The sequence below is a fragment of the Acartia tonsa genome, chromosome 15 (assembly GCF_053477335.1).
Source record: "Acartia tonsa isolate MP-2025a chromosome 15, ASM5347733v1, whole genome shotgun sequence".
NCBI classification, from domain to species: domain Eukaryota; kingdom Metazoa; phylum Arthropoda; class Copepoda; order Calanoida; family Acartiidae; genus Acartia; species Acartia tonsa.
Genome location: NC_137274.1, coordinates 11,767,116 through 11,785,059, shown reverse-complemented (window position 1 = coordinate 11,785,059; position 17,944 = coordinate 11,767,116). Strand labels below are relative to the sequence as shown.

At 32.8% G+C, this 17,944-nt stretch overlaps 1 protein-coding gene across 2 annotated transcripts in view; it reads right to left on the bottom strand.

The window, feature by feature from the left end:
- Positions 1-4,566: 4,566 nt before the first annotated feature.
- Positions 4,567-17,944, bottom strand: part of LOC145307172 (venom dipeptidyl peptidase 4-like) — a 20,378-nt gene continuing 7,000 nt past the window's right edge. The window contains exons 7-13 of one of the 2 annotated variants that reach the window (XM_080149523.1): positions 15,461-15,504; positions 14,083-14,136; positions 10,518-10,574; positions 8,004-9,626; positions 7,625-7,748; positions 7,134-7,273; positions 4,567-6,906 (exon numbers count right to left, since the gene is read on the bottom strand). In XM_080149523.1, coding sequence (XP_080005649.1) covers positions 6,804-6,906; positions 7,134-7,273; positions 7,625-7,748; positions 8,004-9,626; positions 10,518-10,574; positions 14,083-14,136; positions 15,461-15,504 — 2,145 coding nt within the window. In that variant the 3' untranslated portion in view covers positions 4,567-6,803. Of the gene's footprint in view, positions 6,907-7,133; positions 7,274-7,624; positions 7,749-8,003; positions 9,627-10,238; positions 10,319-10,517; positions 10,575-14,082; positions 14,137-15,460; positions 15,505-17,944 lie in introns of those variants that run through there. The other variant, XM_080149524.1, reaches the window with a different exon arrangement.

Below are 17,944 nucleotides of genomic sequence, written 5' to 3'. Positions count from 1 at the left end.
AGATGAGAGGAGAAGTGTGAAAAAAAACAAAAAAAGAGATGGTTAATCCCTCACTTTTATGACGTCACATGGCTGATTTTTTAGTCTCTTTGAGTCCGTCCGTCCATCCATACATCCGTAACGGCTTACTCTTTATTTTGATTTAGATAAACCCCGAACAAACATATTATGCAAATCTGAATTTTCAAAATAGCAGCTTTATTATTCATTTAGGATGATTTTACAATAAATATGAAATGTAGATGCCTCTTTTGGTTACAAAATTCCACTGTTATTTTTTAATTAATCAGCACCAATAAATCACAAGATCTCAAAAACAGCATTTGGGGGAAATACTGGTGAACAAACGTATTATGCAAATCCAAAACAAAGCAAAAAAAAGTTTTTTTTGGCACTTTTCTCCTCTTTTAAAGATTGATTATGATAAAATAATAATTTTTTAAGGGATTTATGCATTAATTATTATGAAATATAGATTAAGGTAGAAATTAATGATTTTTCTAGATAAGAAATGTTTGAAAAAAATAAATTCGATCCCTATCACTTTAGAGGACAGCTGCTGACCCCCAGTCTTATGGATGAACCTAAATACATAAAAAAGATAAAAATTACCCTGAAAATTATACAAAAATGTTTTTTTGGTGTGTTGAAAAAATCTATTTTAAAATCTTGATTTTGAGGATGATGACCTTTAAGATGCCCCTATTGGTGGTGATGGTGAGCCAAATGTTATCAAAGTGCATGTCCATGATGACAACTTATATATTAAACTATGATCCAATTTTTGTAGTTATAGCATCCTCCAGCCCAGCATTATTAAAAAAGAAAAGAATTGCAATTTTATTTACTTCAATTCATAAGGTGAATACTGTAGTTTTTAGAAGATGGTCATATTTCTTGTCAGAAGGCTCCATTGGAGGCTGCTATGACTACAAAAAATGGTACATAGGTTAATAGACAAGTTGTTGTAATGGGCATGTACTTAGATAACATTTGGCTCACCATCACCACCAACAGGAGCATCTGAAAGGTCATCATCCTCAAAATCAAGATTTTAAAATGAATTTTTTTAACACATAACAAAAACATTTTGTATACTTTTCAGGGTAATTTTTATCTTTAACATGTATTTAGGTTCATCCATCAGCTGTCCTTTAAAGTGATAGGGATCGAATTTCTTATTTAGAAAAATCATTAATTTCTACCTTATACTATATTTCATAATAATTAATGCATAAATCCCTTTAAAAAATATTATTTTATCATAATCAATCTTTAAAAGAGGAGAAAAGTGCCAAAAAAACTTTTTTTTGTTGCTTGGTTTTGGATTTGCATAATATGTTTGTTCACCAGTATTACCCCCAAATGCTGTTTTTGAAATCTTGTGCTTTATTGGTGCTGATTAATTAAAAAATAACAGTGGAATTTTGTAACCAAAAGAGGCATCTACATTTCATATTTATTGTAAAATCATCCTAAATGAATAATAAAGCTGCTATTTTGAAAATTCAGATTTGCATAATATGTTTGTTCGGGGTTTATTAGTCCTAAATGTATAATTTTTAGACACTGATTCCTAGGACAATAAAGTATGATGTTATAAGCGAAGCATTTCTATAATCAAGTTATAAAATAAAAAGTATGTCTTTAATCAGTATCCTGTATTTAACAGTTTTTCAACTAATTTTCTTACAAATTTGTTCAGGCTAATACATTTATATTCTGATTATTCATTTCTGACATTCTACAAGAATTAATGTTCGTCTTTCCTACCATTTCAAAGCTCTGCTTTCATGGATGTTGCCAACTTTGTTAAAACTAGTATGGTTGATTGATTGGTTGGAACAAAGTAATAGTTTACAAACCTTCCAACCAATGAATTTAATCGACTAACTGGGTTATTTTGATCACCATAATTGGGGGTTAAATTAAATGTCGTCCTTCAAAAGATTATTTTGAAGAATTTGAAACTTTTACAGGGGAATTATAATTTATTTAGCTGCTAGAAAAACCAGGGATCTAAAGGGATAAGACAATGGCCGATAAATTGATGTACATCCCCAATGTTAATACACAAAAAAGTACATTTTCTGGTCCAAATTACAATTAGTGGTTAAAAGCGTTTGGACAGTCAAATTAATAAACTAATAAATGAAAAACCATTAAAAATCCCCAAAGTAGTTAAGCCAACAAATAGGAAAACGTTATTATAAAACTTTGGAGACTAGTGCAATAAACCACCCAATGTCCCCTCTCTCTGTAGAATCATGAAATTTCTCGTGAAAAATCCAAATCAGCATCTACTCTGTAACTCAATTTGTCTGGCTGTCTGTGTGACTGTCTCTGTATATATATTTACTAGTGTTTACGTCCCTAGAGGCCTCTAGGGGCGCTTGAGGAGGGGAGAGTTGAATCCCAAAACTCATTTTTTAAAATTTAGATTTTTCATAAATTCCTTTTTTTTTTGGGGGGGGGGGTAATTTTTTTAGTGATGATTTATCTTGTTAGGGACCGGGAGAAGCTACACTGTTTAGGAGAACCCAGTCGGTTCAGTGGTTAGTGAGATCCTTTGGTACAAACTTTATTATAAGGATCATCATTATCATTATAGCAGAGAGAGGGGACAATTAGCTGTTTATTACACTAGTCCCCAATATTTTATAATAACGTTTTATTATTCGTTGGAGACTTTAGTAAATTTTGATTGGTTGGTTCACTAAGTTGAGTGTTCAAGCATTTTAACCACTAATTTTATTCTACAAAAGCGTTAATTTTTTGCATCATCATTGGGGATGTACATCAATTTCTCGGCCATTGTCTTAACCCTTTAGATCTCTGAAGCAGCTTTTATAATTTTTACTGATTCTCATATTTTTCTTTATTTTCTCTTTTTAATTCTATAAAAGAAAGATTACTAATTTTTTTGTGGGGCTTTTTAATTTTCCAAACATCATACTAATACATTGATTTTATTATCATAATGATTAACACTGTCATAAAATATAAAATTTATCATCATTGAAATAAAATGATTGTTAAATTACAAATATACATTAATTAAAATATTTACCAATACTAAAATGTAAAAAATATAAAAATAACGATGACAACATCCATAAAAGTGAAGCTCTGAACGGTAGGACAAACGAACATTAACACTTGTAGAGTGTTAGAACTGAATAATCAGAAAATAAATGTATAAAAGTCGAGACAAACTTGTAAGTAAATTTGTTGAAAAACTGCTAAAATACAGGATAATGTTTAAGGACATACTTACATTTTTACGACTTGATTATAGAGATAATTGCTTTTTACATCAACAGGTTTTTAATGGACATACGGAAAATCTGGTAACGATTATGGAGTTGCTACGCTTTCTAAATTGTACTTAACTAATACAGGAATCACCATGCAAAGTTTGAAATCAATAGGACAATTCTATCATGCTTAAATTAACAAAAAGATCTAAACGTTACAGACGGACGGACCGACCCTAATTATAGAAAAACCTATTTACATAACTATGTTGTTAGTGACTGTAACCCTGAATTTAAAGGTTCTGTATTTTAAGGAGTAAGAAGGGGGGCAGAAAATAGCCTAAAACCATCAAAATGCATAAATCCAGAAATAAAACATCCTAAAATCATCTTTAGACCTATAATAAGCTTTCTTTAAAAGGCGGGGGAGGTAAGAAAAATAGCATATAACCAATACAAGACATTTATAAAGCTTCACTGAAAAGTACTTCATATTTGGACCTGCATTTTATGAGATCTTCAGCTTCAAACAAAAAAAAAACTTATTACTTTATTATTGTACTCGCAGCTACGCCCCTAGAAGCCTCTAGTGGCACTTTAAATTTTTATTTCAAATATATAGTTATATATACGTAAAATTTTTTATTTTTTTGTGATTTCTCTTGAGATGGTGGTGGTACCCTCCCCCAAAATAGTTATAAACCTCCCCAGGACCTATGAGAAGCTATCCTATAAATGAGAACCTAATCGGTTTAGCGGTAAGCAAGATTCTTTGGTACAAACAGACATACACACAGACAAACAGACAGACATCCTGTTACTTTAATATAAGAATATATATCAAGAATAAACACAAAAATGGAGAAAGACTAAACTACATAACATTTGTGTCACTTTTGAGGAAGACGATTCCTTTTTCTGCCATCTCTTTTGAAGAGATTTTCTTCCCCCCTTCCCTTTTTCTATTCCGTCATATGACGTCATAGACAAAGTGACACAAAAGTTTTGTAGTTTAGTCTTTCTCACACAAATGTAAAAGCAAAAATGATGTCAGTTTTCATAAAAAAATATCTAGAAAGATAATTTATTTTGTTATTAGGGGAAAAATATAATTTCATTGGTTGCTATTGAAAATAGACAGCTGAAATTTTCAGATTAAATTGTGATTGGATTGTATAAAGTAGATATCAAACAAATTTTTACCAGTAAATCTACTTGAGGGCAAATTCTATTTTACAATATTTACAGTACAAAATAAGAACATCTTATAAACATCCAACATAATACAATATGATAAAAAGTATTTGAAAATTGTCAAAAATTACTAAAGGGATAGTTGCATGAAGTGCTTTTCAGAAAAATCATTTCAAGCATAAGTTACAATTATATCATCAAACATATTTAATTTTGTATTACAATATATAACAAACAAATAGACATCATTAAAATGCTGTTATTGTGAAAATAAGCCAGTTATAGAAATTGTATAAATCACAAAAATACAGTTTTAAAGTCTTGATATTTTTAAAACTTCATGCTAGAAAAATTAAATCATTTCAAATAGATGTAGTTTAAACCATTGAACAGAATAAAATGTGGCTCACTAAAATCAAGTTTAAATTAATATCATGCAACTACCACGAAAATTAAAAAGTTTTTTTAAATTCTTTAAAAAATATGCCTTATTTTTTACGGATTTTCTTTGAAACCATTGGAAGATTTTTCAGGAATTATTTGAGTGTTGCTATTGTTTGCAATATAATCTTATCAGTATGAGTAATATTATTGGTTCAAATTATGACACATGATCAAATTAAGCACTGCTATTGGCTGAAACATTTCATAAACAATGAAAATAAGTAATTAGATTAGATTAGATTTATTATTCTTGGGTGTACATACATAGAAAAAAAAACAACAAAATAATAAATGAATTAAATGAATATTATATACATTTATATATACAGTCAAATTTTATTGATATGGTTAATTTATAAAAAAAAATTTCTTCCCAAATGGCAGTTTCCTAAAAACCATGAAGTATGCAGTAATGTGTTTTCACACATTGTTTTCATACAGGCCATATAGATAAGACAAAAAATAGAAAAAAGATAATAAGCAATAAATAAAATCATATTGGAGAGGAAAGAATGATAAAAGGAAGGATTGATTAGGGCATACAAGTCTCACACCATTATTGCAATAATAGAAATTTTAAAAAAACATTTCAACAAATAGATTTTAATTGATTTATCAGATTTCAAACAATATTGAAAAGAAATATAATTTTATCTACATTCTTGACATAATGGGTTGTTACACACTAAAGTTAAGCTTGATAACAAAAATTCTTTTAGATTTTTTATAAATTTTTTTCTTGATTGATTGTGGGTTAATAAATCATTATTACAATGGTTATTCCATAATTCTTGAAAATGATACTTAGGAAATCTTTCAATAGATTTAAACTTCGGTTTTTTAACATCAAACATATTAGAGTTTCTAAGATTTCTGGTATGTAATTGATTACGGCGAAGCCATGTACCTTGAAAGGAACTTGGTAGCTTACTGTTTATAAAATCATACATAAATAATAATTTCAAATAATTAGCCGATTCATGTAAAGGAAGGACATTCATTTTTTTAAATAAAGGCATTGTGTGTGAGATGTGTTTCTTACTAAAAACAATTCTTATTGCCTTTTTTTGCAATTTAATTAATGGTTCCATAGTAGATTTAAGACCACAACTCCAGGCAGGTAAAAAGTAAAGTAAATGACTATTTATAAGTGAGTGAAAAAGCATTTTTTTGCTATCTAAATTCAGTATATGTTTAGCTCTATTTATAAGAAATAAGGAACTAGAAATCTTTTTACGCAAATGTTCTACATGATATTTAAAATTTAAAGAAGGATCTATAAATACACCTAGGAATTTAATTGCAGGAATATTGCTACTTGAATTGACATAATTTAAGATTTTTATTTTCTCAGGATCAAACTCATTTTCATTGTTAAAGTTTAGCTTAATATTAAGAGCATTCCAATCAATAGTATTTTCATTTTTATTAAATATTATGATTTTAGTTTTATCAGGATTTAAGCTCATTTGATTAATCCTATTGGTTTAATTCATTTCACATAATCAAATTGAGCATTGCTATTGGCCGAAACATTTCTCCAACAAAGAAATTGCAAAATCCTATTGGCTTAACTCTTGTCAGATTATCAAAAGGATCACTGCTATTGGCTGAAAACATTTCACAAACAATAAAATTAAGCAATCCTATTGGCTCAAATCATATCACATGATAAAAAGGAGCATTGCTATTGGCTGAAAATATTTTACAAACAATGAAATTGAACAATCCTATTGGCTCAAATCATATCACATGATAAAAAGGAGCATTGATATTGGCTGAAAATATTTCACAAACAATGAAATTGAACAATCCTATTGGCTCAAATCATATCACATGATGAAATGGAGCGCTGCTATTGGCTGTAACACCTCTCAGACAATGAAAGTGAGCAATTCTATTGTTTGGTTAACTATTGAAACAATCATTGAGGATGAAATCAGTAAGAGAATGGTAGAAATGTGGGCGGAGTCCAACTAGTCCATGGGCCTCATCAGGATAACTCAGCTGCCTATAAAGTAAACAAGAATAATACTATGTATACCTCATACGGGAGGGGATGCTGTCTCTGACAATGTTATGGTCCAACAACCCAGGAAAATCAATCTTTTCTGTTCAAACACCCCGGGTATAAAGTTTAGTAACACCCATCAGACAACCATTTCTTACTACTATTTCCCCTATTCTTACTACTCTAAAAACTGTGAATTATACTGGTACCCAAAGTTTTATAAATACCTGAACAAAACATTGGCCTCCTCCAGAGACCTAGCCAACATCATGGAGTTCTGATAGTGGGCATTATCATCTGCTGACCCATGAACTAATAAGAATTTCTTCCCAGCAAATTTAGCTGCCTGAGCAGATACATCACTAGCCTAAACATTATATAATACATGATTTGTTGTTGATATTACCTATCATTTTCAGGGATCAGGACATCCATGAAGGTTATCCTCCGGAGTGGGAAGACCCATGTATCTCTCAGTGTGTATGGAATCATAATAGATCCAGTTAGTCACTGGTAACAGTAACAGTAACGAGCCACTTTCACAGTAGCAGCAGTAGGAACCATTTTTATAGTCTTTATTTATGACCCAGTGTGGGACCGAGATTCAAACCTATCACCTTCCCAACATTTAGCAGATGTGCTATGTGTTGAGCCATCATCGCGGGGAAAAACTGGAGTAACACTTATTGGATCGGGTTACCTTATTGGATCAGTTTACCTGATATCCACGAAGATTATCCTCCGGAGTGGGTAGACCCAGGTATCTTTCAGTATGGATGGAATCATAATAGATCCAGTTAGTCACTGGAGCAACACTTATTCCACGCTTGAAGATGTTTCCCCTAAAACATTAAATAAATATCTATATCAACAGGAAAGGGACAATGGGCTGTTTATTACACTTATCCCCAAAGTTTTTTGATAGAGTTTTCTTATTTGTTAGATTAATAACTTTGGGATACTCTAGTCAATACTACATCAAGAACAATCTATCCTTATAATGACATTATAAGATTTTTATAGTCAACACACAAAAATACTTCACATTGTTAGTATCTCATCTCTACACATGAATTCCCTATATTGAAAATTCCTACCTATCAGAATCTCTGGCAAGAACACTGGCTGTCACAAATCCTCCATAGCTCCAGCCCCAGATGGCAACCTTGGACTTGTCAATAAAGTTATACAGACTAACAAGCTGGGTGGTAACATCAATCTGGTCATCTACCTCTACCTGTCCAATATTGTAATAGATCTCATACAGCATGTCATCGCCTTTGAATCCAGATCCTCTGCCATCAATCAAACCATAGATAATGTTTTCTGAGGTGGTTAGATATGTTCCCCAATCCAAGTGGAACCTGTCATTTACCTGCTGGGAATTGGGACCTCCATAAACATTTATGATGAGGGGGTACTTTTTATTTTCAGAGAAATCTGGAGGCAAGTACAGTCTCACTTTGGCCATGTACTTTCCATTGGCCACTGGAATGTCCAAATTAGATACCTTGGGAAGGCGTTTTCTTGCCAGGTCTGCGGATAACTGTCCATTATCTACCAGGATATCCAGTCTCTTGTTTGGGTTAGTCTGGTACATGTACACCTGTGGCACATGAGGTCCATCACATGACATGGCATAGTAACTGTGGTCAGCAGAGAATTCAAATTCATTGAAGCCGCAGGCACCACCACGAGAGTTCAGCTCCTGGCAACTCAAGCATGTGACCCGACCAGGATGTCCAGACTCCAGGTCTGTCACCTTGTACAGGTGGCGTTCACCAGGACTATTTTCTTTGGTAGCCTTGAAATAAATTTCATGATTGACTTGATCCCAGTGAAGAATGTTAGTAACTACCATAGCTACACTAGTAATGGGTACTCTCTGATTTGTATCTCTATCAATCACATTCACCTGTTTAAATCCATTAGCACAGAGTGCCAATGCAAATTTTCTACCATCCTGAGTAAATACTGGAGCCTCTTCTAATTCCAACCATCCATTTAGTGAAGTCATAACCAGACTATCCTGACAGTCTGGATTGCTGGCAGACAGACGACAGATATTGACCACGGAATAGTTTTGATGTCTGTTCTCCCATGTCATAGCAATCTCATTATCAGTAGGCCAAGTAACAGCATAAATAATACTCTCTCTATTCTTAAAATAAGACGGAGGGTCTAATTTTTGGGGCCTTGGTGTTCTGGTGACACCTCGGACAGTTGTTGTAAACACGGTCACTGTCGGATTGGTTCGTCCGGGCTTTGGATATCTTAGTGGAGTCTGAATAGGATACTGGAACTGAAGGTTGGAAGGTTGACCATAGTGGGTAATAGTCATTACATCCACACTTGTATCATTAAACTCAATCCAAGCAATTCTATCTCCATTTGGACTGAACCATAATGCTCGTGTGTCACTCAAAACCTCCTCCTCATACACCCAATCCGCAACTCCATTAAAGACTACACCTGGTGTTCCAGAGACTGTAATGGGCACATCTTCTGATTCAGCAGTTTCTCTGTAGTAAATATTAGCACCAAACACATAGGCAATGCTAGAACCCACAGGTCCCCACTCTGCATATTCAATTGGTAAATGTGGAGGGGAAGTGCCGGGGGTTGGACCTCCACCCTGGGGACCTCCCGGGCCCCCTGGGGGTACCTCAACCCCCAGTGATCTTAGCAGCGCGTCTAGATCCGGCTGCAGCTTCACGCGTCTTAATAGATAGAAAGATAGATAAATAGATAAAAGGTAAATAGTTCTTGAAATATATTGTAAAAATAGTGGCTCCCACCCCCCAAGAAAATAACTTAAAGTAGCTCAGGACAAGTAGATATATTCTCTGAAGAGTAGAATCCAATCGTTTAAGTGGTTACAAAGATCTTAAACTGACGGACAAACTGACTAACATTAAAGTATTTGAATCGTAAATCTAGGAGCATTATATTCAAAGGGATGACATAGGAAATAATAACAACCTAAAGCCCTCCCAAGACTCAAATCTAAAAATAAAATACCTTCAAGCAATCCTGGAATCTATTATATAAAAGGATTATAAACTGATATAAGTATTTAAGATAGCTTGAAGAAAGGGTGAGAGGGAGTAAGAGAGAGAAAGAAAGAGAGAAAAGAAAAGATATATACAGGAAGAGGCGTAAAAATAATCTACCATGACTACAAATATTCAGACAGACTTACAGACAGACCCTAATTATATATTAGCTACGCTACCTACCTTCCACTTCTGATATTGTATACCTCATACTGAGCTAGGAAACTATGGCGGAACAATCTATACATAAATATATAGATGAGCTATGCCACTTACCTTCCACTCCTGATATTGTATACCTCATACTGAGCTAGGAAACTATGTCGGAACAATCTATACATAATTATATAGATGAGCTATGCCACTTACCTTCCACTCCTGATATTGTATACCTCATACTGAGCTAGGAAACTATGTCGGAACAATCTATACATAATTATATAGATGAGCTATGCTACTTACCTTCCACTCCTGATATTGTATACCTCATACTGAGCTAGGAAACTATGTCGGAACAATCTATACATAATTATATAGATGAGCTATGCTACTTACCTTCCACTCCTGATATTGTAGACCTCATACTGAGCTAGGAAACTATGTCGGAACAATCTATTCATAATTATAGATGAGCTATGCTACTTACCTTCCACTCCTGATATTATAGACCTCATAGTGAGCTAGGAAACTATGTCAGAACAATCTATACATAATTATAGATGAGCTATGCTACTTACCTTCCACTCATGATATTGTATACCTTATACTGAGCTAGAAAACTATGTCGGAACAATCTATACATAATTATAGATGAGCTATGCTACTTACCTTCCACTCATGATATTGTATACCTTATACTGAGCTAGAAAACTATGTCGGAACAATCTATACATAATTATAGATGAGCTATGCCACTTACCTTCCACTCCTGATAGTGTATACCTCATACTGAGCTAGGAAACTATGTCGGAACAATCTATACATAAATATATAGATGAGCTATGCTACTTACCTTCCACTCATGATATTGTATACTTCATACTGAGCTAGGAAACTATGTCGGAACAATCTATACATAAATATATAGATGAGCTATGCTACTTACCTTCCACTTCTGATATTGTATACCTCATACTGAGCTAGGAAACTATGTCGGAACAATCTATACATAAATATATATATGAGCTATGCTACTTACCTTCCACTCATGATATTGTATACCTCATACTGAGCTAGGAAACTATGTCGGAACAATCTAAACATAATTATATATATCTTGCTAACCGCTGAACCAATCAGGTTCTTCTTAACAGGGTAGCTTCTCATAGGTCCTGGGAAAGTTTATAGCTACCCAAAAGAAATGAGACCTAGAAAAAATATTTCCCAACCCCCACACAAAAAAAATCTAATTTTCTAAAAATAAAGTAACAAATGGGGTCAGGAGGGATTCGACCACCCTCCCCCAAAAAAGTTTTTTTTACTTAAAAAAAATCCAAATCTTAAAAAATTGGTTTTTGATTCAATTACCCCTCCTCAAGTGCCACTAGGGGCGTAACCGCAAGTATTTTTATAAAGAAGCTCAAATCAAATAGCCCCACTTTTTGGGGGGATTTTGAATATTCCCTTGAATCAGGCATTTTCAACATTCGCAGAATATTTTTTACAAAATCTATATTCAACCTATCATCTATAATACAAAATAGAACAATGTCTGTCTGTCTGTTTATACCCAGGGATCTTGCTAACCGGTGAAACAATATAGTTCTCCTCAACATGGTAGCTTCTCATAGGTCCTGGGAAGGTTTATAACTATTTTAAGGTAGGGTACCACCACCCTCTCAAGAGAAATCGCCCCAAGAAAAAAATCACCCCCAAATCTGTATGTATGTCTGTATGTTAGTTAATATCTAGTAATCTATACATAAATATATATTTCATGGATATAATGGGATAAGACAAAGGCCGATGAATTGATGTACATCCCCCATGATGACACACTAAATTACCCTCTTTAAAGATTAAAATTAGTGGTTGACATGTTTAAACACTCAACTTTATAAACAAACCTATCAAAATTCTGAAAAAGTCCCTGAAGTTATAAAGCCAATAAGAAAACGTTATTACACAACTTTGGGGACTAATGTAATAAAGAGTACATTGTCCCATCATCTATAATACAAAGTAGAATGATGTCTGTCTGTCTATCAGTCTGTCCGTCCGTCTGTCTGTCCATCTGTAAGATCTCGGTAACCACTGAACTGATCGGATTCTACTCTTCAGGGAATATACCTAGTGGTCATGTGGTAATTTTAGGCTATTTTTTAGGAGGGTGGGACACCCCCAACCCCCCAAAAAACAAAAAAATCCCTCAATTTTTTTTCCGAAAAATTAGTAAGAGTTCGGCCAGGGTCGTCCAAGCTTTTTATTTTGGGGGGGTAAACATTTTTTAAGGTGGGGGTAATTCGTTTTTGGGGGGGTAAAATGGCGCGCGAAGCGCTCCGCAAATTTTTTTTACTCCCCCCCCCCCAAAAAATCTTTACCCCAGGGGTAAAATTTGCTTGGGGGGAGGGGTAATTACCCCCACTGAAATCTGTTTGCAGGGGTAAAATTAGTTTACCCCCCCAAAATTTACCCCCGGGGTAAAATTTTTTTGGGGGGTAATTAAAATATTATTAAATATATAGTATTAAAAATGCGCGCAAAAATTTTTTTTATTAGAGATTTTTTTTTTTGGGGGGGGGTGTATTTACCCCCCAAAAAATGTTTGGGGGGGGGGTAAATACCCCCTCCTAAATGGTTAGGGGGTAAATTTGGCCCCATTACCCCCCTCCCTTGGACAACTATGAGAGTTCCTCCAATTTTTAATCTTTTTTTTTATTTTTTTAAATTTTAAATAAAATTACCTCTTTGGGCAAAGCCCCTAAAGGCTAGGGGCGAATCCGCTAGTATATATTTAAGTAACAAGATTTTTGTATATCTATATGTCTTTGAAAATTTAATTTTCTATTTTTTAAGACAGGAAATAAATCTTCCAAATTTTTTACGACTAGAATTAGAAGAACTTTTTGTTAAATTAAAACATCTTTTTCTTTTAAAATTTTTTTAGCTCTCCACAAATTGATAAATGGTACTAATTTTATAAATTGTATTATATAATTTGTAGAAAACTGTCTATAATACGATGCTATACATTATTTTTCAGAATGGCTTAAGATCAGTGCTAATCCATCGTATATCAATCAGTTTTAAAGCCATACTGGAATAGTTATTTATCGCATCGTATCATAGAAACCTTTTAAGAATATTAAAACAAAATTATGAGATTAAAACCAGTTTTGTTAGCCCCAAGAGGCCGAATATTTAAAGGAAATTGTATGTAATACAATGCTATACATGATTTTTCAGTATGGCTTAGAACTGGTTCTAATATAGTGGATATATGTCGGTTTGAAAGACAGACTAGAAAGTATATTCAACCTCATTGTTGTAATAGAATATTATTTACTAATAATAAATCATTCTTTTAGAATTATAAATCAATGTTCTGCTTATTAATATCTGACACTCTACAAGTGTTAAAATTTTTTTCTCCTACTGTCTAATTTTAAAGCTTCGATTTTATGGATGTTGTCATCCTTGTTTCATTTATTTTCATTTAAATCATAAAAAAATCTTCCAATTTAAAAACACAAAATCTCTTAATTTTTGATTCAAGACATTTTTAAAAATTGTCTGTAACGTGAAAACAGACGGACATAGAAAACAGAGTAAGAGAGAGGGGCTGTTTATTACACTAGTCCCCAATGTTTTATAATAACGTTTTATTATTCGTTGGCTTAACAACGTTGAGGACTTTAGTAAAATTGATTAGTTGATTCATCAAGTTGAGTCTATAATCGTTTCAACCACAAATTGTAATCTACAGAAGGGGTAATTTTGTTTATCATCATTGGGGATGTACATGAGTAGATCAGCCATTGTCTTATCCCTTTAGAACCCTTAATTTTATAGTTATTTATTGTCCCGTATTATAGACAGCTTTCTGCGGATATTATGCGGATGATATGCATGAGAACCGGTTCTAATCCAGCGGATATCTCCCGGAATAAAGAAAAGTTACCTTTGAGGTCTGAATGCCAGCATAACATATTGTCCGTCTGGGGATAACTTGAACCTTAAATTAAATCAATATAGGTGCTTTCCCACAAATTTGCCTACTCGTTCACGGAATCCCCCCCTCCCCTAAAATAAAAGGGGGTTGGTTTATTTTCATGGGGCCTTTAAAGATGCACAAAATATGGAAAATAAAATACAACTGTATATCATCAGAAAAGAAGGATGACAACATCCATAAATGCGAAACTATGAAATGGAAGGACAACGAACATTAACACTTGTAGATTGTCAGAACTGAATTAGCAATATATCAATGCATCAGTACAAACAATATTGTAAGTAAATTTGTTGCAAAACTGCATAAAAAGATGATACTGTTTAAGGACATACTATTACTTACATTTTTGGGAGTTGTTTATAGAGATGCTTCGATTATAACATTGTACCTTGTTGTAATAGGAATCAAAAAATCAGAAGAATCGGATAATTTTAACATACAAAAATTTGTTGTCAAAAAAGTTAAGCATGTTTAAAATGGATGTACGGACATTCTTGCATTGATTATAGAATTGCTACGATTTCTAAATTGTACCTAACTACTACAGAAATCATCATGCAAAGTTTGAAAACGATAGGCCAATTCTAACCTGTTTTAATTAATGAATAGAGCTCACTTTGACGGACGGACGGACCGACCACAATTATAGAAAAGCTTCGCTTTTAAAAATATCATGCTTACAGACAAATAAAAATTCCAGCTTTAAAACCGATGAATATCCGCTGGATTATAAATAACCGGTTCTCAGCCATATGGATAAATAGACATTTTTCCACGATCATTAAATTGAAAACCATAAAATTAATGCCAGTTTTGACCTTCGGCCACTCGAGCTAATAATACTGGTTTAAACTTTTTCATTTTAATATCCGCAGGAAGCTGTCTATAATACGATGCGATAAATAATTATTATACTGCTTTGAGCAAATTACAATTACTATCCAAAGAAAATTAAAGTATGTAAAAATTGGACGGACCTTATGTAATTAGACCTTTTGTAGGGTTATAACTTATGTAATTAGACCTTTTGTATGGTTAGAACTTATGTAATTAGACCTTTTGTATGGTTAGAACTTATGTAATTAGACCTTTTGTATGGTTAGAACTTATGTAATTAGACCTTTTGTAGGGTTATAACTTATGTAATTAGACCTTTTGTAGGGTTATAACTTATGTAATTAGACCTTTTGTAGAGTTAGAACTTATGTAATTAGACCTTTTGTATAATTAGACCTTTAGTAAATTAGACCTTTTGTAGGGTTAGAACTTATGTAAATAGACCTTTTATAGCAACGCTGCAAATATAACTAAAAGGAAAAGATACCTGAAGACTCTTGGGTCTCTCATGATATTACCAGGTACGATAACCTAAAGAAAATAATTATAAGTAAAAGGATGTCTGTCTGTATGTTTGTCCAAAACAAATTGTTTAATTCTATGTTTATGTCTAAAGGATGTCTATTTTTCTGTCTGTATGTACATCTTAAATAATTATAATTTGATATAGAGTAACAGGATGTTTGTATGTATTATGTATTAAGGTATATTAAAGTACAAGAGTCGAAGCAAAATTGTAAGTCAATTTTTTGTAAAACTGCTTGTTACAGGATAATGTTTATGGACATACTTACATTTTTAGGACTTGATTATAGAGTTGCTTCGCTTATAATATTGAACTTTGTTGTACAAGGAATCAATATACCAAAAATCAGATCAAACGGATAGATTGATCACATAAAAATTTGTTGTTAAAAAGTAGAAAAATCAACATGTTTAAAATGGACGTACGGACATTCAGTAATGATTACAGAGTTGCTATGCTTCTAAATCGTACCTAACTACAACAGGAATCATCATGCAAAGTTTGAAAATGATAGGACAATTATAACATGCCTAAATTAGCGAAAAAAAGCGATCTGTCTCGGACGAACGGACGTACGGGTGACCCTAATTATAGAAAAGCTTTTAAAAATAATTATCCCATAATATAAAATAATATGATGTATGTATGTATCTCCGAAACCAACCACCCTATAATATGTATCTCAAAAAAACTATTCTAAAATGTAAAGTAAAAGGATGTCTATATGTCTTAATGTATGTCATAAAAAAATATTCTATTATATTAAGAAACAGAATGTCTGTCTATATGTAAGTCTAAAAAAAATTATCCCATCCTTATACTAAAGTAACAGGATGTCTGTGTGTGTATCTGTGTGTCTGTACCGAAGGATCTCGCTTACCGCTGGACCGATCGGGTTCTCCGTAACAGGGTAGCTTCTCATAGGTCCCGGGAAGGTTTATAACTATTTTGGGGGAGGGTACCACCACCCTCCCAAGAGAAATCACAATAAAATCAAAAATATTAAATATTTCCGCCGCATAGTGTCGCTAACATAGTTGCGCTACGTAGTCGCGCTGCGTAGACGCTTGAATTTAACAATTGAAAACATAGACAAGTTATTTCTCAAATTAGATATTTAAAATAAAAAAAAAACATTTAAAGGCCACTAGAGGCCTCTAGGGGCGTAGCCGCTAGTCCTTATACTAAAGTAACAGGATGTCTGTGTGTCTGTGTGTCTGTCTGTGTGTACCGAAGGATCTCGCTAACCGCTGAACCGATCGGGTTCTCCTTAACAGGGTAGCTTCTCATAAGTCCCGGGAAGGTTTTTAACTATTTTGGGGGAGGGTACCACCACCCTCCCAAGAGAAATGACAAAAAAATCGAAATTTTAAAACACGTTTAGGAGACTTCAACGTCAAATGAAGAGGTATCGTACAAAAAAATTAAAGTAGAGACTTTATCAAACAAAAACATTTAAAGTGCCACTAGAGGCCTCTAGGGGCGTAGCCGCTAGTAATAATATAAAGTAACATAATATTTGTATGCTTGTATGTAAGTTTAAAATACTATCTGAGAGCTTCAGTTGTGCTGAGAGCTTCAGAATGAAAACATCTCATTCCTACACACACACCTCAGTTAAACTCACTGTATTTGTGAAAGCATTTACCAGGTAAGCAATTTAACACTAACTATGTTACTAATACAAAAAACACTTACACTGACTTTAAAAAAATAAGAAAAGGTTACTACACAAAATAAAATCCTAACACACTAAAAAAAATAAAAAAAAAGGTAACTACACAAAATAAAATCCTAACACACTCTAGTATGGAGCGCAAATTTGAAAACCTTAAAACAAAACTACTTAATAGGCTTCAAGCCAGCAACAAACAAAAATTTAAGGACAAAACGACTAAACTACTTAATACTAGAGTATAATAAATCGAAACTACTAAGTTAAAATTCATACTTTTAAGAGAAAAAAAAAATCTGCTGACTTAATTCTTAGAAATATTCATTGATTCGTCAAAAATAAAATTAAAACTGCTAATTGCTGAGTTTTAAGTTATAAAATTACAATCTTATTCATGAACAGTCAATAATATTAATTAAATATAAACAAGTCCTTAAAAGGACACTCCTAATTACTAAAAATCAAAAATTAATTTCTTTATTTTAGATCAACAGCTCTCTCTGGAATCAAAACTCTGACACACAGCTCATAACGCAAACAGAGAAAACTCAAACACTCAGTGACAGAAAAACAAAACAAACCACCAATAAAAACACAAACATATACAAACCTGAAAACTCACCACCAAAAAAAAAATAAAAAAAATACTATAAAATTACTCTTTGTAAATTACAACAAGAGCAAAAAATATACAAAGACAAAGAATAATAAAATAAAACTACTATGACATGACATAAAATGACAAAATAACCCAACTGACAGTGTATGTG